At 46.8% G+C, this 23309-nt stretch overlaps 1 protein-coding gene across 1 annotated transcript in view; it reads left to right on the top strand.

Moving 5' to 3' along the window:
• Positions 1-23309, top strand: part of LOC147106123 (voltage-dependent L-type calcium channel subunit alpha-1C-like) — a 531473-nt gene that overhangs the window by 52909 nt on the left and 455255 nt on the right. The window contains exon 3 of the mRNA XM_086008919.1: positions 19776-19928. Coding sequence (XP_085865045.1) covers positions 19776-19928 — 153 coding nt within the window. The remainder of the gene's footprint in view (positions 1-19775; positions 19929-23309) is intronic.

Genomic DNA, 23309 nt, shown 5'->3' on the forward strand with positions numbered 1-23309 from the left:
AAGCATCCCAATAATGGATAATCAAGGGGCTATTGGGGTCGGAGGGGGGGAACTTAAAACAATCACTATCACGAGAGAAAAAGTACTAGGCAAATTAATGGGACTAAAGGTGGACAAGTCCCCTGGACCCGATGGCCTGCAACCTAGGGTCTTAAAAGAGGTGGCTGCAAAGATGCATTGGTTGTAATCTACCAAAATTGCCTGGATTCTGGAGAGGTCCCAGCGGACTGGAAAACCACAAATGTAACGCCCCTATTTAACAAAGGAGGGAGACAGAAAGCAGGTAACTATAGACCAGTTAGCTTAACATCTGTCATTGGGAAAATGCTGGAGTCCATCATTAAGGAAGTGGTAGCAGGACATTTAGAAAATCATAATATAGTCAAGAAGAGTCAACGTGTTTTTATGAAAGGGAAATCATATTTGACAAATTTGCTGGAGTTCTTTGAGGATGTAACGAGCAAGGTGGATAAAGGGGAACCAGTAGATGTCGTGTATTTGGATTTCCAGAAGACATTCGATAAGGTGCCACATAAAAGGTTACTGCACAAGATAAGAGCTCACGGGGTTGGGGGTAATATATTAGCATGGATAGAGGATTGGCTAACTAACAGAAAACAGAGAGTCGGGATAAATGGGTCATTTACAGGTTGGCAAACTGTAACTAGTGGGGTGCCGCAGGGATCAGTGCTGGGGCCTCAACTATTTACAATCTATATTAATGACTTGGATGAAGGGACCGAGTGTAATGTAACCAAATTTGCTAATGATACAAAGATAGGTGGGAAAGCAAATTGTGTGGAGGATGCAGAGAATATCCAAAGAAATATAGATAGGCTACGTGAGTGGGCAAAAATCTGGCAGATGGAGTATAATATGGGAAAATGCAAGGTTATCCACTTTGGTGGGAAAAATAAAAAAGCAAATTATTATTTAAATGGGGAGAGATTATAAAATGCTGAGGTACAGAGGGATCTGGGGGTCCTTGTACATGAATCAGAAAAAGTTAGCATGCAGGTACAGCAATTAATTCGGAAGGCAAATGGAATGTTGACCTTTATTGCAAAAGGCATGGAGAATAAAAGTAAGGAAGTCCTGTTACAACTGTACAGGGCATTGGTGAGACCACTCCTGGAGTATTGCATACAGTTTTGGTCTCCTTATTTAAGGAAGGATATATTTGCATTGGAGGCAGTTCAGAGAAGGTTCACAAGGTTGATTCCGGAGATGAAGGGGTTGTCTTATGAAGAAAGGTTGAGCAGGTTACATAGATACATAGATACATAGAAGATAGGAGCAGGAGTAGGCCATTCGGCCCTTCGTGCCTGCTCCGCCATTCGATGAGATCATGGCTGATCCTTTAATTCAGTATCCCGTCCCCGCCTTCTCTCTGTAACCCTTAACCCCTTTTGCCCGTAGAAATATATCTAATTCCCTCTTAAATATATTTAATGAGCTGGCGTACACTGCCCTCTGTGGCAATGAGTTCCACAGGTTCACCACTCTCTGAGTGAAGAAATTCCCCCTCATCTCTGTCCTAAATGGTTTAGCCCTTATCCTTAAATTATGTCCTCTAGTTCTGTTCTCACCCGCCAAGGGAAACATTCCTTCTGCATCCAGTCTGTCTAGACCTGTCAGAATTTTATACACTTCTATGAGGTCCCCTCTCAATCTTCTAAACTCCAGTGTGTACATCCCTAAACTACATAGTCTCTCCTCATAGGTCATTCCCGCCATTCCTGGTATCAGCCTGGTGAATCGCCGCTGCACCCCCTCCATGGCAAGAACATCCTTCCTCAGATGAGGCGACCAAAACTGTACACAGTACTCGAGGTGTGGTCTCACCAGTGCCCTGTACAGCTGCAGCAAGGTATCCCTGTTCCTGTATTCTAACCCTTTTGCTATGAAGGCCAGCATACCGTTTGCCTTCTTGACCGCCTGTTGCACCTGCATGCTCGCCTTCAGTGACTGGTGTACAAGAACACCCAGGTCTCTCTGTACTTCCCCCTCTCCCAATCTATTGCCATTTAAATAATAATTTGCCCTCCCGTTCCTGCACCCAAGGTGGATAACTTCGCACTTGTCCACATTATAGTGCATCTGCCATTTATCCGCCCAATCGCCCAGTCTGTGCAAATCGCTCTGGAGCTTCCTGGTCTCTTCCTCTGAGCCCACCCCCCCTCCTAGTTTAGTGTCGTCTGCAAATTTGGAAATGCTGCATCCGACTCCCTGATCCAGGTCATTAATGTAAATTGTGAACAGCTGGGGGCCCAGGACAGATCCCTGTGGTACCCCACTTGTTACTGCCTGCCATTCAGAAAATGAGCCGTTTATTCCAACTCTCTGTTTTCTATCTGACAGCCAGTTCCCTATCCACGCCAAAACTTTCCCCTTTATCCCATGAGCCTCAATTTTCCATGCTAATCTTTTATGTGGGACCTTATCGAAGGCCTTTTGGAAGTCCAGGTACACCACATCTACTGGCTCTCCCCCATCTATTCTACCAGTTACTCCCTCAAAAAATTCCAATAGATTAGTCAAGCACGATTTACCCTTTGTAAATCCATGTTGACTCTGTCCTATCCTGTCCCCATTTGCTAAGTGCTCCGCTATTTCATCCTTAATGATGGACTCCAGCATTTTGCCCACAACTGATGTAAGGCTTACAGGTCTGTAATTACCTGCTTTTTCCCTACCCCCCTTTTTGAATAGTGGGGTAACGTTAGCTACCCTCCAATCCATCGGCACTGTTCCCGAGTCTAATGAATTCTGAAAAATCATCCTTAGTGCATCCGCTATCTCTAGGGCCACCTCCTTCAGTACCCTAGGATGCATGTTATCAGGCCCTGGGGATTTGTCCACCTTCAATCCCTTTAGCTTCCTTAACACCATATCCTTAGAGATATTGATTTGCGTCAGTTCCTCCTTTGCCAATGTCCCTATTTTTCCCGATATCCCAGGGAGGTTTTTTGTGTCTTCCTTCGTAAAGACTGACCCAAAGTATGCATTTAGTTGATCTGCCATTTCCTTATTTCCCATTATATATTCCCCCGTATCTGACTGCAATGGACCAACTTTGGTTTTCACCAGTCTTTTCCTTTTGATATACTTATAAAAGCTTTTGGAGTTAGTTTTTATATTTTCCGCCAGCTTGTTTTCGTAAGCTATTTTGCCCCTCTTGATTATGCCCTTTGCCCTCCTTTGCTCTATCTTAAACTGTTCCCAATCTTCCGCTCTGGCGCTTTTTTTGGCTATTTTATACGCCCTATCTTTGGATTTTATGCTGTCTCTAATTTCCCCTGTTATCCACGGTTGAGTCACCTTTTTAGATTTCCTTTTATGCCAGATTGGTATAAACAATTTTTGCAATTTTGTCATTCTATCTTTAAATGTTTGCCATTGTTTATCTACCTCCAGTCCTCCCAGGAACGTTGTCCAATCAGACCTACTCAGTTCCCGTCTCATGGCATCATAATTCCCCTTGTTTAAATTCAGGACCTTAGTCTCTGAGTCAATTTCTTCGCTCTCCATTTCGAGTGAGAAATCGATCATGTTATGATCGCTCTGACCCAAGGGTCCCCGTACAACAAGATTACTGATTAGTCCCTTCTCATTGCACAGTACCCAGTCCAATATAGCCTGTTCCCGAGTTGGTTCCTCGACATATTGATCCAGATAACCATCCCTCAAACACTCAAGGAATTCCTCCTCCTCATTATTTTTACTGATTAGGCTAGTCCAATCTATATGTAAGTTAAAGTCACCTATGATGACAGCTGTGCTCTTATTGCACGCTTCTCTAATTTCCCTCGTGATGCCCTCCCTAACCTCTATTTTACTATTTGGAGGCCTATATACCACTCCTATTAATGTTTTCCGCCCCTCGCTATTTCTTAGCTCCACCCATATAGATTCTGTATTAACTGAGTTAATATCCTTCCTTTCAATTGCATTTATCCCCTCTTTTACTAGCAATGCTACCCCTCCTCCCTTTCTTTTTTGTCGATCCTTCCTAAATACTGAATACCCCTGTATGTTAAGCTCCCAGCCCTGCTCACCCTGCAACCATGTTTCCGTAATCCCAATTAGGTCATAATTATTAACCTCTATTTCCACAGCTAATTCATCTACCTTGTTCCTGATGCTTCTCGCATTAAGGTATAAAACCCTCAGGCTTTTTTTATGCTCACATTTTTTATGAATTAGTTTGGCCCTTTGTTTTTTGTTCCTCACCCTTTTATCATTTATTTCTGTCTGCCTTTCACTTTCCTCTATTTCACTACATAGGTTTCTAGCCCCCTGCCATACTAGTTTAAATGCTCCCGAACTGCTTTATCAAAAATTACCCCGAGAACATCAGTTCCATCTCTGCACAGGTGTAGACCGTCCCTTTTGTATAGGTCACACCTACCACAAAACTGGTTCCAATGCCTCAAAAATTTAAAACCCTCCCTCTTACACCACTGCTCAAGCCACGTATTTAGCCTAACTATCCTGTTCTCTGTACTCTTACTAGCACGTGGCACTGGTAGTAATCCAGAGATTACTACCTTCGAGGTCCTACTTTTTAGCTTGGCTCCTAACTCCCGAAATTCTACTTGTAGGACCTCTTCCCTTTTTTTAGCTACGTCGTTGGTACCAACATGTATCACGACAACTGGCTGTTCCCCCTCCCCCTCCAGAATGTTCTGCACCCGCGCCGAGACATCCTTGACCCTTGCACCAGGGAGGCAACATACCATCCTGGAGTCTCGGTCGCGACCACAGAAACCCCTATCTATTCCCCTTACAATCGAATCCCCTATTACTATAGCCCTGCCACTCTTTTTCCCTCCCTTCTTTGCAACAGAGCCAGTCATGGTGCCATGAGCCTGGCTGCTGGTGCCTTCCCCCGATGTGTCACCCCCCCTGACAACAGTACCTAAGGCGGTGAACCTGTTGCTAAGGGAGACAACCCCAGGGGATTTCTGCACTACCTTCCTGCCCTTGCTCTGCCTTTTGGTCACCCATGTACTGTCTACGCTGGCCTTAACCTGCGGTGTGACCAACTCACTAAATGTGCTATCCACACCCCTCTCAGAATCGTGGATGCTCCAAAGTGAGTCCATCTGCAGCTCAAGGGCCGTCATGCGGTCCCACATGAGCTGCAGCTGGACACACTTCCTGCACACATAGTCGTCAGGGACACAGGAAGCGTCCCTGATTTCCCACATGTTACAGGAGGAGCATGACACAGGTCCGAGCTCTACTGCCATGACTTAACCCTTATATTACTTTTAATTTTCTAGTTTTAGTTTATTTATCGACTTTTGTTTTCCCGAAGCTTACTTAGACCAATGTATACTGTACTCCTCTTATTCCTTTTTAAACTAACCAAATCCCACTAGTTTTGGTTTTACTTCCTAGGAAGGTTTGAGGAAAGTACTTACCAGTTAGTCTTACCTCCCTGGTCTTTCGCTGACTTCCCGGTCTTGTGTCCCCTTGGTCCTACGCCGACTTCCCGCTCCTCCCGGTTCCTGCCCTGCTGAAAAGAAACTGAGACCAAAAAAATTGTGACCTCTGTTTTTAGACAGCTGCTAAAAGACTACTAGGTTAGAGGAGGGGGGCGGTGGGGGTTCCTACTCTGTAGGAACTCGGGTTTAAGCCACCACCCTCCTTAAATACCTTTCACCTGGGTGCTTCCCACCAGGTCCGCTTCTGAAAAAAAGCTCAAGAGCTGGACTTCCGCCTCAGCTGTTCTTTAAATGGCCCCGAGTCTCGCCGACTGCTGCCTCTCCGCTGCTGCTCTCTCCCGACTGGTCTCGGGCCTCGCCTCTCTCCGGTTTTTATACCGGTCTCACACTGCTCCCGACTGGTCTCGGGCCTCGCTGGTCGCCGGGTTTCCTGCCGAGCTCCTCCTCGCTGCTCCCGCTGGTCCCGACTGGTCTCGGGCCTCGCCTCTCTCCGGTTTTTATACCGGTCTCACACTGCTCCCGACTGGTCTCGGGCCTCGCTGGTCGCCGGGTTTCCTGCCGAGCTCCTCCTCGCTGCTCCCGCTGGTCCCGAACGGTCTCGGGCCTCGCCTCTCTCCGGTTTTTATACCGGTCTCACACTGCTCCCGACTGGTCTCGGGCCTCGCTGGTCGCCGGGTTTCCTGCCGAGCTCCTCCTCGCTGCTCCCGCTGGTCCCGAACGGTCTCGGGCCTCGCCTCTCTCCGGTTTTTATACCGGTCTCACACTGCTCCCGACTGGTCTCGGGCCTCGCTGGTCGCCGGGTTTCCTGCCGAGCTCCTCCTCGCTGCTCCCGCTGGTCATTGGAGTTTAGAAGAATGAGAGGGGATCTTGTTGAAACATATAAGATTCTGAAGGGGCTTGACAGGGTAGATGCAGAGAGGATGTTTCCCCTCGTGGGGGAATCTAGAACTAGGGGGCATAATTTCAGAATAAGGGAGCACCCATTTAAAACAGAAATGAGGAGGAATTTCTTCTCTCAGAGAGTCGTGAATGTTTGGAATTCTCTTCCCCAGAGAGCTGTGGAGGCTGGGTCATTGAATATATTTAATGTGGAGATAGACATATTTTTGAATGGTAAGAGAGTCAATGGTTATGGGGAGCGGGCAGGGAAGTGGAGTTGAGGCCAAGATCAGATCAGCCATGATCTTATTGAATGGCGGAGCAGGCTCGAGGGGCCAAATGACCTACTCCTGCTCCTATGTCTTGTAGGAATTGGTAAATTCCTGATGAAAATACTGAGAGCGAGTCAATCAGCTAACCAAAACGATGTTTAATGCAAACTGGTGGAAGTAACAAACAAAAACGCAGGAGAACAAATCAACAGGGGCTTGCTTAATGCTGGCTCCACAAGGACTGAGAAGGGGAGGCCCCTCAGTCCGACGTCATGACGTCATCACGTTTCCCGCCATTGGGAACGTCACGTGACCCATGTGATGACATCATCCCGTTCGGTCTTAACCCTTTAGAGACCGCGCTATTTACATACAGCGAAAGAATACAGATTTAAAGGCAATTATATACATTCGTATAAGAGTTCCTTGGTGGCTCTGCCACATGCGCCCCACCAGAATTGTCTTTAATAACAAAAGCCAATCGAAGAGGAGGTCGGACAAGCCTGTTCGAACGACTCCTATATTCCCGGAATCGCCAATCGCCATCGCGGCTGTGGGGCCTACTTTAGGTTCGGTGTTCCCGTCGCACGGTTGGTGCTGGTGTTTCTTCGTTGCTTTAGGCTTGAACCCGCAGGGAGGGCAGCAGCATCTGGCCTTCGGGCCGAAATGGGCGTGGTAATAACACCAACCAGATGGTGGAGGCGTCAGGGCGGGGCCCTTCTGGGCGGGATGCCTCGTGGCGGCGCAGTGTTGTTGCATGATGGCGTAAATTGTGTCGGCCTCGGCGGCCAGCGCCACACAATCCGCAGTGTCCGACCTCGCGAGGGCTGCTTGCACCTGCTCGGGCAATTGGCTCAGGAACAATTCCCGAAAGAGGAAACATTGCGGTTCTGAACCAAGGAGTGTGAGCATCTGGCTCATTAACTCTGACGGCTTGGAGTCGCCTAATCCGGGCACCGTGAGTAACCGCCGTGCGCGTTCTGACTTTGTGAGGCCGAATACCTGGATAAGCTGCGCCTTAAGGGTGTCGTACTTGCTGCCTGCCGGGGGTTTTTCCAGCAGGCTGTTGATCCTCGAAGCCGTGGAGCTGTCGAGTGCGGAGACCACGTAGAGGTAACGGGTCTGATCATGCACTATGTTCCGAAGTTCGAACTGAGCCTCTGCTTGCACGAACCAGGAGGCCGCCTGTTGTTCCCAAAACTGAGGGCGCTTCAAAGCCACTGCGTTTGCTTCCATCATGTCACTGCGTCTCGCTTCCTCCGTGAAGATCGTCCGCGAAGATTCGGGGTCACCACTGTAGGAATTGGTAAATTCCTGACGAAAATACTGAGAGCAAGTCAATCAGCTAACCAAAACGATGTTTAATGCAAACTGGTGGAAGTAACAAACAAAAACGCAGGAGAACAAATCAACAGGGGCTTGCTTAATGCTGGCTCCACGAGGACTGAGAAGGGGAGGCCCCTCAGTCCGACGTCATGACGTCATCACGTTTCCTGCCGTTGGGAACGTCACGTGACCCACGTGATGACGTCATCGCGATCGGTCTTAACCCTTTAGAGGCCACGCTATTTACATACAGCGAAAGAATACAGATTTAAAGGCAATTATATACATTCGTATACGAGTTCCTTGGTGGCTCTGCCACATTATGTTCTTTTGTTCTTATGTCTTATATGTTTATGTTAGTCATCCAGGGAGCTCTAGCTTTGGATGCCCTTCCTTTCCCCCTCATAGGAATGTGTCTACTCTGTACCCGAACTATCTCCTCTTTGAAGGCCTCCCATTGGTCAATTACTGTTTTGCCTACCAATTTTCCTACCTTTTCAACTCACTGAAGTTAGCCCTCCTCTAGTCAAGTATTTTTACGCTTGATTGTACCTTGTCCTTTCCCATATCTATTCTAAACCTGATGATATTAGGATCACTGTTCCCCAAAGGCCCTCCCACTGAAACATGCTCCACTTCCCTCACTTCATTCCCCAGAACTAGATCCAGCACTGCTTCCTAGTTGGACTGGAAATACACTGATCAAGACAGTACTCTTGTACACATTTCAGGAATTCCTCCCCCTCTTTGCCATTTACACAGTTACTATCCCAGTCTATATTAGGATAACTATCACTGCTCTGTAGTTCTTGCATCTTTCTGTAGTTTGCCTGCAAATTTGCTCCCCGTCACCTTCCCACTACGTGGTGGCCTATAGTATACACTCAGTAGCGCAATAGCTCCTCTATTGTTCTATAATTCTAACCAAATAGGGTCTGTCTTTGGCCCGTCAACTACATCATCCCTCTCCAGTGCTGTAATAGTTCTTTGCTCAATACTGCCAACACGCCCCCTGCCTCCTTTTTTCCTTCCCTATCTTTCCTGAGTACCTTTTAGCCAGGAATATTAAGTTCCCAATCCTGCCTTTCTTTGAGCCAGGTCTCTGTTATGCCACTATATCATAGTCCCATTTAGCGACTTGTGCCTGCAGTTCACCAACCTTATTTACCACACACATGCACTCCAAACCCATCTTGGACTGCTTTGCATTTGCCCCTTGACTGATCCCTCCTATTTCTGAACTATTCTCTACTCTAGCTATTTGTCTCTTCCAGTCCTTTGTGCACCTTTTTTCTCCTCTCTAATGTTTCATCCTGGTGCCCATCCCCCTCCCAAATTCTTTAAATCCTCCCCCACCGTACTTGTTAACCTTCCAGTGAGGACATTGGTCCCAGCTCTGTTGAGGTGCAACCTGTCCACCTTGAACAGTTCCCTCCTGTCCTAGAACTGATCCCAATGCCCCAAGAATCTGAAGCCCTTCCTCTTGCACCATTTCTCCAGCCATGTGTTAACCTGTTTTGTCCTACTATTTTTATACTCACTGTAGACTGGGATAGTAACTGTGTAAATGGCAAAGAGGGGGAGGAATTCCTGAAATGTGTACAAGAGTACTGTCTTGATCAGTGTGTTTTCAGTCCAACCAGGAAGCAGTGCTGGATCTAGTTCTGGGGAATGAAGTGAGGGAAGTGGAGCATGTTTCAGTGGGAGGGCCTTTGGGGAACAGTGATCCTAATATCAGGTTTAGAATAGATATGGGAAAGGACAAGGTACAATCAAGTGTAAAAATACTTGACTAGAGGAGGGCTAGCTTCAGTGAGTTGAACCTTTTGAGGTCGTGCTTTTTAAACTTCCTTCCTATATCATTGGTTCCCACAGGGACCTATATCATTGGTTCCCACATGGACCATGACTTCTGGCTGTTCCCCTTCCCCCAAAATGTTGTGCACACTCTGTGATGTCCTTTACCCTGGCACCAAGGAGGCAATACTTCATACCGGACTCACATCGGCAGTTGCGGAAATGTCTGTCTATTCCTCGACTACCGTATCCCCTATGACCACTGCATTTCTACACTTTGCTGTACCCCCCTATGCAGTTATTTGCTCCACAGTGCCGTGGACATGCTCTAGACTGCACACCCGCAAGGTGTCGTCACCCTCACTGGTATTCAGCACTGAAAACCGGTTTGAGAGTGTTTTCCTCCCGGAGGATTCCTGTACCATTTTCCTACTCTGCTGGATGGTCACCCACTTACTATCCTCCTGGCCTTTCTGTAGCTGCGGGGCGACCACCTCCTGGAATGTGCACTCCAGGAAATTCTCAACCTCTCGTATACCTTGCAGTGACTCCAGCTGCACCTCAAGTTCAGAAACCCTGATCTCGAGTTTGAGCAACTGAGGCATTTGGTTATCCAGCACACATGAAGCATCCTGGAGTTCCCACATGGCATAGGACTTACAGGCAATGGGTCTCTGCTGTTCCATCATTTTTCTTTAAAAAAAACCCTTTTGATCTAATTAATCACTCTGATTATTTTATTTATATATTTACTGTTGCTCCTTGGTTTAAAGTACTTAGCACTTCCTTCCCCCTCTGCACCGAATTACCACTCTCACCATTTCCTGTTATCCCGGTTTAGTAGATTCTCCCAGCTCTGAGATATCCGTCTAATATATACCTTTTAGAAACACACTAGTTGCAACTAGTCAGTCAACAGCCAGCCTCAAGAATTAACATATATTCAGGTACCCACTTACAGCTGATTGACTGTTAACTGTTAACGCTAAGGGCAACCATGCAGAATCTGCTAAAAGAATCACTGGAGGTGAATTCATATTTCCTTTAATGCTCATTTCTGCAATTGAGGGCTGGTGATTAGTGTCAGGGTTGCTTTTTTGGAAAGCTCCCTTGGATCTGGAAGTCAAGTGCGGGGGTGCAGGGGAACTTTGAATCAACTGATCGATTACCTGTCGTAGCACCAGCTAATCTTGCTGGCAGGAACAAAGGAGGTGGGTTGGAATAGGCGTAACATTCAGAAGTTAATAGCAGCTGTGTAATTTGAGAACTCTTGACTATCTTGTTAATTTACATTCTTTACCAGTTAAAGGGTCCCCAACCCCTCCCCTCCCATTATGGCAGAAGGAGTGTAATGAAGGTTCCATTATATAAGTTCCTAAAAGATAGTTTTGTCACATTAAAAAATAGCTTTGCACACATTGAACATGAGGTAAATCTTCTCTCTAACTATCTGTTTCATAATTCACAAAAAAGTCACATTTTTGTGCTTTGCACAATGAAGGATATCATTGCTGAGGAATGGAACATTTTTCCAACTTTTGGCCAGTATCATTAAGCTTTGCTTGGCACAGCAAGGACTAGATGTGGAGAAAAGTTCCATCTACTCTTCTTTGTTTTTACCTCAAAACTTCTTCAGTTTTAATTTTTCTGCTTCCACACAACTTGTGACCTCTGATATCCCATTTATGTTTGATAGTTAGTGGCTCGGATATTCCGATCCCTACGGGTGGGTACGCGCTGTGTACCCACCCGTAGGGACATCGGAAATGCCGGTTTCAGGCATGCACAGCGCATGCGCTGAAAACCGGCATTTCCAATCTGTCAAGAATGCTCTTGACAGATCGGACGCCTGCCCTGGAGAAGGGCCTCTGTGGGCGGAGAGTTCCGCTTTCTGGAGACCCTCCACCCGCAGAAAACCCTTAGAATTCTTACGCCTGGTAAAAGCAGGCGTAAGGCCTGCTTTTACCAGGATGAGTTGAAAAAAGTAAAAGAAATTTTTTTTTCCAGTCATTTATCATTTTAAAATACTTTAAAAAAAAGATAAGTTTATTTTTAGCCCCGTAAAAAAGTTTGTTTTTTTCAAAAAATAAAATTTTTGTTTAAAATATTTAATGTATTATAATTTCAACTAATTTTAAAAAGGTGATGGTTTTTTAAAATTTATTTAAAGTTTTACTATGTTTTTTCATTGATTTCCATTCATATAGTTGACAGGCCTATCTGTCAAGTGTATGAAGGGAGATTCCCTTCTTTGATTGGCTCCCCATGGCCCACGTGATCCCAGGGACGCTTGCGAACCGCATGCGCCCCTGGGATACGTAGGCCCTGTGCACTTGGAGTTGGAGAGTCCCAGCATCAGAACTATACGCACCTCAGGAGCCCTCAGGTAAGTGCGTAGATTTTTTCCAGATCGGAAAATACGGCCAGTGCTAATGACCCAACACGCTACAATAGGGTGTATCAACAAGTCGTACTTTGTGGATATTTTGGAAAAAGAGGAGCAGAATGAGCAGCAGAGAAGTGCTATAGGAGGCTATAGAAGTGCAATACCCCAGACATTGTTTCTATGGTAGAAGGTAAAGTTATCTTGACCTCACCAAGGAGCAATATGTGAGAAATCTGTGTTTCACTGAGGAACTTATAGATGAATTCTTGAAGCCAAAACTACAACCAACAGGGAACACCAGCTTCCAGTAGAGGTAAAAGTGACACCAACAATCAACAATTTTTTGAGTAACAGCTTGAGACTTGGCAAGGATCAGTAAGTTTGAGGTTCACTGTTGCTTTACTCAAGTCACAGATGTCAGAGGATCACTGGATGTTCGATAGGAGCCACATAGCTAAGGTGAGCTGCATCTTTAAGGGGAGAGGTGCCCATGATTTTTCTGTCTTGGGCCATTTGCTCACTGCTGGCAGAGGCCCAGACCCTGGCAGGGCATTGCAGGAGATTGGCAGCAGGACTGACCTGCAGCTACACTCCTGGCAGCTGTATCAGGGCCATCTGGCTGCTGCTGTAAAGCAATACCCAGGAGGCTCCAAGGCCCATTGATCACCTTGAAGGGGGAAAACAAAGGCTTGCTTGCTGCCAACATTGATCTTTTGGCAGCCCCCATGGCTCCCACTGACCCTCTGATCTGTGGAGTGTCCTGGCACAAGCTCCACCACTAAGTTTTTTCAGGAACCCCTCTGCTTGGGTTTCCAAAGGGGGAAATGAGAGGAAAGTGAAGAGGAAGGCTGGAAACACCCTACCCCCTTATTACAATGGTCATACTGGGTCTGTACCTACCTCAGATGTAGGCCCAGTTACATTGCATTCAGGGAAGCCCAGAGATTCTGATGTAACTGGTTTCTACTCCCATTTCCTCTTTGCTGTGCCTGGGAACTGAGCGTCCCCCAGGCTGAAGGTGGAGGAAAATCTGCCCTGGCATGCAGCAGCAGGAGAGAGGCGCAGCATTTTTTTTTGAAAGATATGGCGTTCCCAGGGTGCATAGCTATTCAAAGACCTGTGCAAGATCTCATAAAGTTCATCGACAGAAAGGAATATCATCAGATGAAAATTCAAGTTGGTCAGTTTGATGCTTGACAATATGGGTTACATACTCAACATGGCTAATGACAGGGGTATGTAGTCCCCATAGTCCTTCCCCAGCAAAAACATAAACACATGTTCAAGAAGAGGAGCATAGTAAGGATGCACTGTCTGCCTTCGGGCCTCATCAATGCCCCTTTCTCCTGCCCTTAAGGTTAAACCCAGGAACTTGACTTCCCTCAACCCTATCTGGGCCTTCTTGGGGTTTATTTTAAACCCGCCGTCTTTCAGCACAGCCAACAGCTCAGCCAGCAGTGGGCCGTGTTGTTCCCTGCTCTCTGTGAAGAGCAGCAGGTCGTCCACGTACTGCACCAGCTGTCCAGGCTGGCTGAAACCCTTTAGACAATTGGCCATGCACTGGTGGAAGATGCTAGGGCTATTGTGGAATCCCTGTGGGAGGCAGGTCCAAGTATACTGTTGCTCCTTGAACGTGAAAGCAAACTTGTATTGGTCTCCTCTCCTCACAGGGATCGACCAGAAGCCGTTTGAAATGTCTAGCACCGTAAATGTGGTGGCGGAAGCAGGGATCTCTCGGATCAGGTCTGCAACTGCCGCCACCGTGGGAGCGCAAGCCGGGATGTTCTTATTGAGCACCCGATAGTCCACCGTGGCTCTCCACGAGTTGTCCGGTTTCCTGATCGGCCAAAGGGGAGAATTTACGTGGGTGGCTATGGGCCTCAGAACACCCTGCTCGACTAGCGAACCCAGCGCCACCTCTAAATCGGCTTCCGCCTCTCTCGGGAAGTTGTATTGTCTTTGGGGCCTAGATATGGGATCCTCATCTATTCTGACCTCCACCCCTGTGACTCTCCCACAGTCGTGCTTGTGGGTGGCAAATGCTGCGAGATTGGCTCGCACATAGGCCCTGTACTCGGCTGGGGTGCCACTGGCCAGAAGCTCCAGGTCGTAGCCCCCCTTTGGCTTCACTGTACAGAGAGTCCCCTTATCCTGCACCTTGTCAATCATCATAACTCCCTTCTTGGTCCCCGGGTCTACGGTTCCCCACAGACAATGGTTCCGCAAGTCCACCAGGATCTGGTGGGCGATTACAAAGTCAGCCCCCAGTATCCCCTTGTCAGCCTGCTCCCACTTCATCAGGACACACTTCCACTTCGCAGTAAGTGCGCCTAACTGAAGCGTAAGTGGGAGTGAGAACTACCCTGTCTTCTCATTCCCCGTGAATCCCACTAGTTCATAGGGCACCCCGCTGGATAGAGGTGAAGCCCCCGGATCCTCCGCATGGACGATGGTGCTGGAGGCACCTGTGTCCAACAGGTAGGTACCCCGTGCTCCCTCTACCTCCATCTTCACCCACGGTCTACCCCATGAGTCATAATCTAGTGGGCACAAGTAAACAGGCTACGTGGGCTCTAGTCATTGTTCCTGTGGTTGTGGCGCCGTGGGGATTTCCTTTCCTACGGCTACATCTATGCGTCCCGTCCCTGCCATCAGCTGTCGGGGTGCTACCACTGCGTTTTCAAAAACTTCGTTTGCCTGTCCTTTCTTTCCTCCGGACTGGGCAGTCGCGGGAGGGTTCCTTCCTTCCTGCGCCTGGGGTGGATTGCTCCTACAACTACTTCGGTAGTGGCCGGGCTTCCCACACCCGTAACACACTCCCCTCTTAACGGACGGGTGCTTGCCCTCCTGATACCATTCCCTTTTTGGATTAGGGTTTGAGTGCACTTCGTGCACTCGCCCCTTTGTGGGTTTATCCAGCTTTTCATCTGGGGTTTCCCCGTTACGCTAGGTAACCGACATCCTTTCCGCCACTGCCTCTTAGGTGAGGTTAGGGTCTCTGGGGTTGAACCAGAGATCTGCCTGGGTCTTAATACAGGGCAGACTGTTTGCGATAATCATCCGGAACCACGCTTCACGCTGGTCCGCTGTAAGAGCCCTTCTATCCAGGATATTGCCACAGGCTGCACGGTACACCGTCCACAGCCTGTCCAAGTATACCTGCGGGGCTTCCCCAGGTAACTGGCTGGTCTTGTTGAGCCTGTCAAGGGGGTTCCCATCGTTACACCCCAGGGCTTCTAAGATGGCCCGTTGTAACCGCTCTGGGGTAACCTGCCCCGTTCTACAGGCTGTTGGGAGGGCCTGGTACACCCTCCCCTCTATTGAGAATAGCAGCATCTTTACTGCTTCTTGGTCGTCACAATTGTTCATTTCCACCGCCTGCGCGATGTTAGAGAAATGTACAGATGGATCTCCCCCCCTCTGGTGAGCGTGGGGATATGTGCAATCATGGCCTTCAGAGCTGGAGCTGCATGCGGGACTACAAACTCACTGTCCAGTGGCCCACGGGCCTGTGCCCCATGTGGAGGCCCATACTTTTTCTGGACCACTGGACACATAGGTCCCGCCGCAGACTCCGTAGCTGGGGTCCCTATTTCCTCTACCTCCTCTTCCTCTGCCTCGGATTCCGATCCTACAGACCCAACTCCTTCTGTGGGTGACCCATACCCCTTGGGCTGGGCCGGACCTCCCTGTCCGGTCCCCCGCCCTGTGGGCTCCCTGGTCTGCACCCTTGTATCCTCCCGTGGCTCAACCGGACCTACCGGTGCTTCGGGAAGCGGTTGGCTGTCCTTCCCAGCCGGGTCCTCTACTATTCCCCAATACTCCGATCTGTTGTCAGCCCTCTTTGGCTCTAACAAACAGATCGTGCCCTTCGCCTGGGCAAGAGATTAGAGCAGCGACTGAACCCGTTCTCTGCAAGGCCCGTGATCTGTTTTCTCAAAACCCTCCTTGCAGTTAACTCTATATGCCGCCTGCAAATCTTTCAGCTGGCCTTCCAGCGCTTTGATTTTCTGCGCATAAGTCACGTTCAACTTCTTAACCTTGCGCTCCCCAGCCTTAGCCTCGGTCACCTGCCCCTGCAGGTACTGTTGCTGGCTGCGGGAGGCTTCCTCCTCTTTGGCCCTTATTTCCCTTTCCTCAAACAGCTCTAACATGATCCTCTGCCCTGTAGCCTCCCTAACTTTTGAGGTGAGCAGCGCCTCTCGCAGCTCCTCGCTAAGCCTGGCTATCTCGCAGTCCAATGCCCGGACCTGCCTTGTCAGACATATGAGCCAAATTGCCTTTTCTGTTTTCTTATTATGCTTTGATCCTGCCGTCCACTGGGCCGCCGTGTCCACGGGCCGTGGCACCCTGCTTAGGTTCTGTACCCATTCCTTTGTGAAGTTTACCTTGGAAATAGCATAGGCGGAGATTCTCTTCTCCATCTTAGATTTACCAAAAACCACTGTTTCCGAGGTCGTGCATTCATTCACCCACTGGAGTCCTGCCGCGGTCTCCATTGTGTAGGGGGTGTTGCTCTGCCCAATTACAGGGGTCTTTAGTGCCTGTTAATGTATTGGGCCTCTGTCTCCTTTATACCCTTGCAGCTTATGTTAGCCTGCAGGTCGGGTGTCACTAAACACCCTCTAAGGAGATAGAGAACAACAGCTTATAGAGGAGGACTAGAATACGGTGACAACCCGCACAGTTTATACCTAATCTGCGGGGTACTCCTGAGCCCAAGGGCTCCTATAGTCCTCTCTCTTTTTCCCTAGCCTGCTGTTCCCTTGTTTGGCGGGTTCGAAGCGCCCTAATGCCCCTATCTGGTTCTAACTCCAGAATTTGGATGGAGAATGATGCACTTTAAATAGACACTCGGAGACAAGTAGTCCTTGGAAAAAACAGGTGACAACCAATTTTATTTGGTTCTACCACAAACGTAATAAACACACACACTCTATAACTATAAATAAAATATGGGAGAGAACGGACATAACGAAAATGTTTTACACTGTTTTAACTTTACCAAGTCCAATCCCACCAACCCACTTTCCTACCTAGACTAGACTGACAGTTGCAGGCCCTTGGATTATACTCACAGCCTACTTTGAGTGCGGTTGTTGGGTTGTTGCTGTTGTTGGTTGGTTTGTGCTTGATGGAAAAGGCTCCCGAAATAGCGGGAGTGAATGCCGTCTTCCACAGCCACTACGGTCGTTGGTGTCTTCTTGTTGATGTCCCCGGGACGGGAGTCGGTATACGGTGCGGTTTCTTGTGGTGATGTTGCGCCGTCTGGTAGCGGAGTAAACTTTCAGTATGCCGATTGAGTCTGGGGCCTGATGGTGGATCTTCTCATCAGCGTGGTTGGAGTTCTTTAGATGGTAGTCCGCCCCAGCTCGTCTCTCCCTCAGCTTCTTAACTCGCTCTCCTGCTCTTTCTTCTGGTCACCTAATAATCTCTTGGTTCTGTATTTTATACCCAATTCCATTTCGGCCTCTTCGCGCCCAATTAAATTGGTGTTTACAAGTGTGAGGGCAGGGGTATTGTTTTGAGTGCACATCGGCTCCTCCAAGTCTGCTGTCCCATTGTGTCAGTCCTGGGACTTGATTATTTTGGGCCACCTCTTAACTGTAGTGATCCCAAAACTATTGTCCCTAGTCCGAGTTGATTAAGGTGATGATGGCCTGTACTCATAGCTCGATTAGGGGTGAGTCACATATTCAAACCTGGGCCGGGTAGTCCCCATTGGCCGGGGATTTCCTTGCTTCAGGCCCGACTCAGTCCCCTGATTGGCCTTTGAGAATGCACTTTGTTTCGATTGGCCGACATCTATGGCTCGCTTCTGAGCCACAGTCCCCTGTATTCAGATATCCCAGCCTGCTTTTCGGGACCACTGCATTGGCCGAAAATGTTGGTTTTAAACTGTATAGGGCAATCCAATTTTGGTCACCTTGCCCTTAGAGGGCTCCAATAAAACGTGGTTGTGGATTTTCAAACCCTACAAATGGTTCCAGTGTTTGACCACAGGTGCTGTCCTACAGTATACTGAAGAGAGGTGGCAAAATGCTAGAGTTGCGCTGTGTGTTGCACAACATCAGTATCACAATGGTAAGTATGGATTTGTGAAAGATGATCAGTAATAAACCATGAGAAAAGAGGAGGAGGACAAAGTGGAGGATGATGAGTAGCTAGCTGGAGCAGTATAGGTTCACCAAGCTTTGATCCAGTCTTTCCTTCCTTAAGGCCAACCTTTATGCTTCTTTTGTAATTTTTAAGGACTATTCCTCAATAGCGCTACTTATGTGGAAACTCTACATTGTGAAAGTAAACAGTGACTGCAGTTTAAGGTAATATGTTCTATCTATATTGAAAATAATGAGGAGGTTCTGCATCTTTAATGTGCTGTGCTGCTGTACCTATCGCTTGTGATATGTGAACAAGTATGCCATGATATTTCTGCTCTATTATTATACCTATAAAGTACACTACTGAATACAGTAATTGTGGAGGCATCCTGAAAGGTCTGCTGTGGACCTACTTTTGATTCAACTGGCCCCTTATTTTGATGTGTGGGAGACTCGCATAGTCCTGACCGTATGTCTGTCTTATTCTTGTGGGATCAGTCCCTTTAATCTTCTGCCCAACATTCAAAGTATACACTCAACAAAATATTACTGTTAGGCTGATATAATAATATGTTTAGGGTGATATGGGACCTCGGGATACAAAAGTGAGATGTAAGGCTTTATGAGACACTCAGTTATTTTTTCTTTCATATAAGTAATCTGTTGCAGTGACATAAATTCTCAGAGAATCAAAGCATATTTTTGTGAGTAGGTTTTGAAATTGGGTACCATGCATGTTAAAATGTATTTTTTACACTTTTTTTATCTTGAGTTTAAAAATAAGTTTCATCAAAAATATAAATAATTTGACATTTTTGGTCCTAATATCCTTGAGAATCCACACCACCCACCTCACCCCAGGCCAGAGAACCCGCCCTAAATCCTTCCAGGATTGATTACCTTATACTCGTAAGCATTTGGGGCCTTTCAGAAACACTGAAAAGGACTCGTGTCAGCTTTCAGCTGGCATGTATTCTGCAGAGATGTTTTAAGGGCACTAGGGGTGGAATTTTCCAGGGAAGCCTGGGAACTCCCCCTGATATGCTCCCTTGATGTAGGGAGGCAGAAGATTAGCCTACGTAATTTAAAGGGCCAGTCTAAATGAGGCAGAATGTTAACATACCTAGTGTCACCCTAAATTCCAGTATCTCTACCACCCCCACTTCCCCCCACCCCGGCCAGGTCCAGGTGTTTTGGGGTTTTTGTATTTTCTAAGGTACTTTTTAGCACTGTTGTCATGTTAAGTATTATTTTTAATCAAAATTCATAAAATAAACCTGTATATATTGTAATCACATCACTTTTTTTCAAACAAGCCTCATTAAAAACCATCACATAATTCATTCCCCTTTTGTCCAAGTACTAGGAAGTGTAAATATTAAGATAACTTACATTTTCAATTTGGAAATTTGATTGGGAAGAGTCATACATAGAATTAACTGAATACGTTCAAATTCAAAAAATAAAATTAGCCTTTTATGAGTTACTCACTTTCAACCATTTAAAAATGATGATTATCATATTCTCTTTTTTTAAAAAAAACTCTTATTTGTGTTTTCAGGCCTCCAGGTGGTGTTAAATTCAATCATCAAGGCCATGGTCCCATTGCTACACATTGCTTTGTTGGTGCTGTTTGTAATTATCATCTACGCCATTATAGGATTAGAACTCTTCATGGGCAAAATGCACAAAACCTGCTTATTTAATGGAACAGGTAAGGAAATTGGTAGCTGGTATACTTAAGAATCGGCTATTTTATTTAAACCATATATTTTTATAGTCCAGTAATAAACAGCATTTTTGTTCTTCATTTGAAATGATAATCATTTCCTTAAATCATGGTTGTCATTAGCATTAATTGTGGGTTTAAATATCAGCTTGGCTCAGTGGTAGCACTCTTGCCTCTGAGTCAGAAGGTTGGGGATTCAAGCCCCACTCCAGGAGTTAAACACATAATTTGGGCTGACATTTCAGTGCAGTACTGAAGGAGTGCTACATTGTTGGATGTCTTATCCTCTGATGGAATGTTAAACCAAGGCCCTATTCAGATGGATACAAAAGATCCCATGGCATTATTCAAGGAAGAGCAGGAGAGTACTGCTGATGCCCTGGCGAACATCTAATTCTCAGCCAACACCACCAAAACAGATAAGTTGGTCATCACTCTCCTTGCAGTTCATGTAAACTTGCAGTGTACAAATTGGCTTCCGCATTTGCTCACATGACAACAGTAATTACCCTTCAAAAAGTAATTTATTGGTTGTGAAGTGCTTTGGGACCAAAGATGTAAAAAATACTATATAAATGCAAGTTTTTTCATTCTATTAAAAATGCACAGACTTTTGTGCCACATATGTAATAACAATGTTGGAAACTAATTGGATACAATGTTTAGCTGCTGGATGGACCTGATTTGGTAACCATCCGAGATGTTTCAGGATCTTTTTGACCATTTTTTTTCACAAAGGATTTGGAAAAAGAGTTAATTTAAATTTGATGTTTTAAAGCATAGTGACGTAAGAAAACTACTAAACACTTGGTCTGAGTATAAAACAAGGCTTTAATCAATTGTTTCACAACCATGAGCTCTAGTTACATCACTAGTTCCTGGTTACAAAAACGCCCTGAGCAAGCTGGGCCCACGCCCGAGTATTTATACTTTCCTTGGACGGCGCCACCAGCTGGCCGCCCAGTGTTATCTCATGAGTCATTTCTACATGAATGGTAAGATTCATGACACATAGTTTATTCACACATTAGAAAAGGAGACGAAGATGACAGGTAGTTAAGGTGCTAATGAGTTGGCTTTAATGTAGTTTCCTCATCGACTGTATATACAGGTAGACTATCCTTTATCCGAACTTCCGAAAACCTCTAAAAACCGAAAGTTTTTTTGTTCAGCGTAAGTCGTGCGCACGACATGACCAGAGTGGCACACGACTTACGCTGAGCAGGGCAGAGGGTCACAGAGTTCCCTCCTGGGTAGGAGATTGCAGGCCGAGCTGGGCAGTGTGAAGGAGGTACTGGGAGAGTGAACCCAACAATACAGCGGCCCGTCCGATAGCTGCAGCGGCCCGTCCGATATTCTTTTCTCCCCCCCGACCCGACCAATATTATTTTCTCCCGACCCGACCCGAACCGCGGCCCGTCCGATATTCTTTTCTCCCCCCCGCCCCCCCCCCCGGACCCCCCCGACCTGAACCACGGCCCGTCCGATATTATTTTTCTCCCCCCCCCCCACCCGACCCCCGACCTGATTTGCGGGCCAGCTTAGTAGGAGTCAGCCGATAGCCGGCTTTCCAGAGAAGCAGGAAGGGGAATGAGACACGGAACAGTCGCAAGAGGTAGCCTGAACTTTTACAATTTATATTAAATACAAATTTCCCAGTCTTATAATAATACCTTCTGAAATCCGAAAAATTCCAAAAACCGAAACTCAGCTGGTCCCAAGGCTTTCGGATAAGGGATAGTGTACCTGTACTAAGCTGTTTGTTAGCTTGTTTTAGTAAATCGATAAATGCCTCACACTCATTGTATTTGGAGTTGCTGGTCCCAGGTATTCAGCAGCAGGTCTGTCAGGCTAACCTTTTCTGGCTGAGAACAGTAAGAGATAAAACACACAGAGACAGGTAGACGATTTATAAACAGATTGCTGCAAGGTAGTAAGACAGCAAAAGACTGTGGGAAGCTTGCAGTGCAGAAGAGAATAGTCAGAAATTATCCTGTTTAAGTCAAGTGAGATGACCCACTAATGTGGGGGAGCATAGTGTGCTCTTTATTTTATATTGTGTAAAGATAGGTTATTCTGTGTATCAAATTAGTGTATTTGATCATAACTGTGTCCTGTATATTCACTCACTGTGAAACAAAATAGCTTAACAATTCATATCCAGCCTCATTGCACCAATTGTTTGCTCAGTATGCCTTCAGAGAGATTGAAGAAGTACACATGTGAAAGGCATCAATATCCTGTTCGGGTCATAAGGTCCTATTGTTACACCCCCAGATTATGATATTGTATGAGTAGATATAGGGCAGTGTGAGCAACTCCCATAAAAGTAAGATGCTCAGAGCACTTTTTAAATTTGTTTTTTTAAATTTATTCATTCTCTGGATGTGGGCATCACTGGCAATGCCAGCATTTATTGTCCATCCCTAGTTGCCCTTGAGAAGATGGTGGTGAGCCGCCTTATTGAACCACTGCAGTCCGTGTGGTGAAGGTACTCCCACAGTGCTGTTAGGGAGGGAGTTCTAGGATTTTGACCCAGTGATAATGAAGGAATGCCAATATATGTCCAAGTCAGGATGGTGTGTGACTTGGAGGGGTGGTGTTCCCATGCTCCTGCTGCCCTTGTCCTTTTAGGTGGTAGAGGTCGTGGGTTTGGGAGGTGTTATCAAAGAAGCCTTGGCGAGTTGCTGCAGTGTACCTTGTAGATGGTACACACTGCAGCCATGTTGAAGGAAGTGAATGTTTAAGATGGTGGATAGGGCGCCGATCAAGCGGACTGCTTTGTCCTGGATGCTGTCGAGCTTCTTGAGTGTTGTTGATGTTGCACCCATCCAGGCAAGTGGAGAGTATTCCATCAAACTACTGACTTGTGTCTTGTAGGTGGTGGAAAGGCTTTGGGGAGTTGGGAGGTAAGTCATTCACCTCACAATACCCAGCCTCTGGCCTGCTCTTATTGCCACAGGATATTGATGGTGGGGTATTCAATAATGGTAATGCCATTGAATGTCAAGGGGAGGTGATTAGACTCTCTTGTTGGAGATGGTCATTGCCAGGCACTTGTGTGGTGCAAATGTTACTTGCCACTTATCAGCCCAAGTCTGAATGTTGTCCAGGTCTTGCTGCATGCATGCACAGACAATTCAATATCTGAGGAATTGTGAATGGAGCTGAACACTGCAATCATCAGCAAACAGCCCTATTTCTGACCCTATAATGGAGGTAAGGTAATTGATGAAGCAGCTGAAGATAGTTGGGCCTAGAACACTGCCCTAAGGAACTGTTGCAGCTATGTCCGGGGGCTGAGATGATTGACCTCCAACCAGCACAACCATCTTCCTTTATGCTAGATATGACTGCAGCCAGTGC

This window comes from Somniosus microcephalus, chromosome 16 (assembly GCF_052327205.1).
Source record: "Somniosus microcephalus isolate GS21.2 chromosome 16, FLI_Smic_1.0, whole genome shotgun sequence".
Classification (NCBI taxonomy): domain Eukaryota; kingdom Metazoa; phylum Chordata; class Chondrichthyes; order Squaliformes; family Somniosidae; genus Somniosus; species Somniosus microcephalus.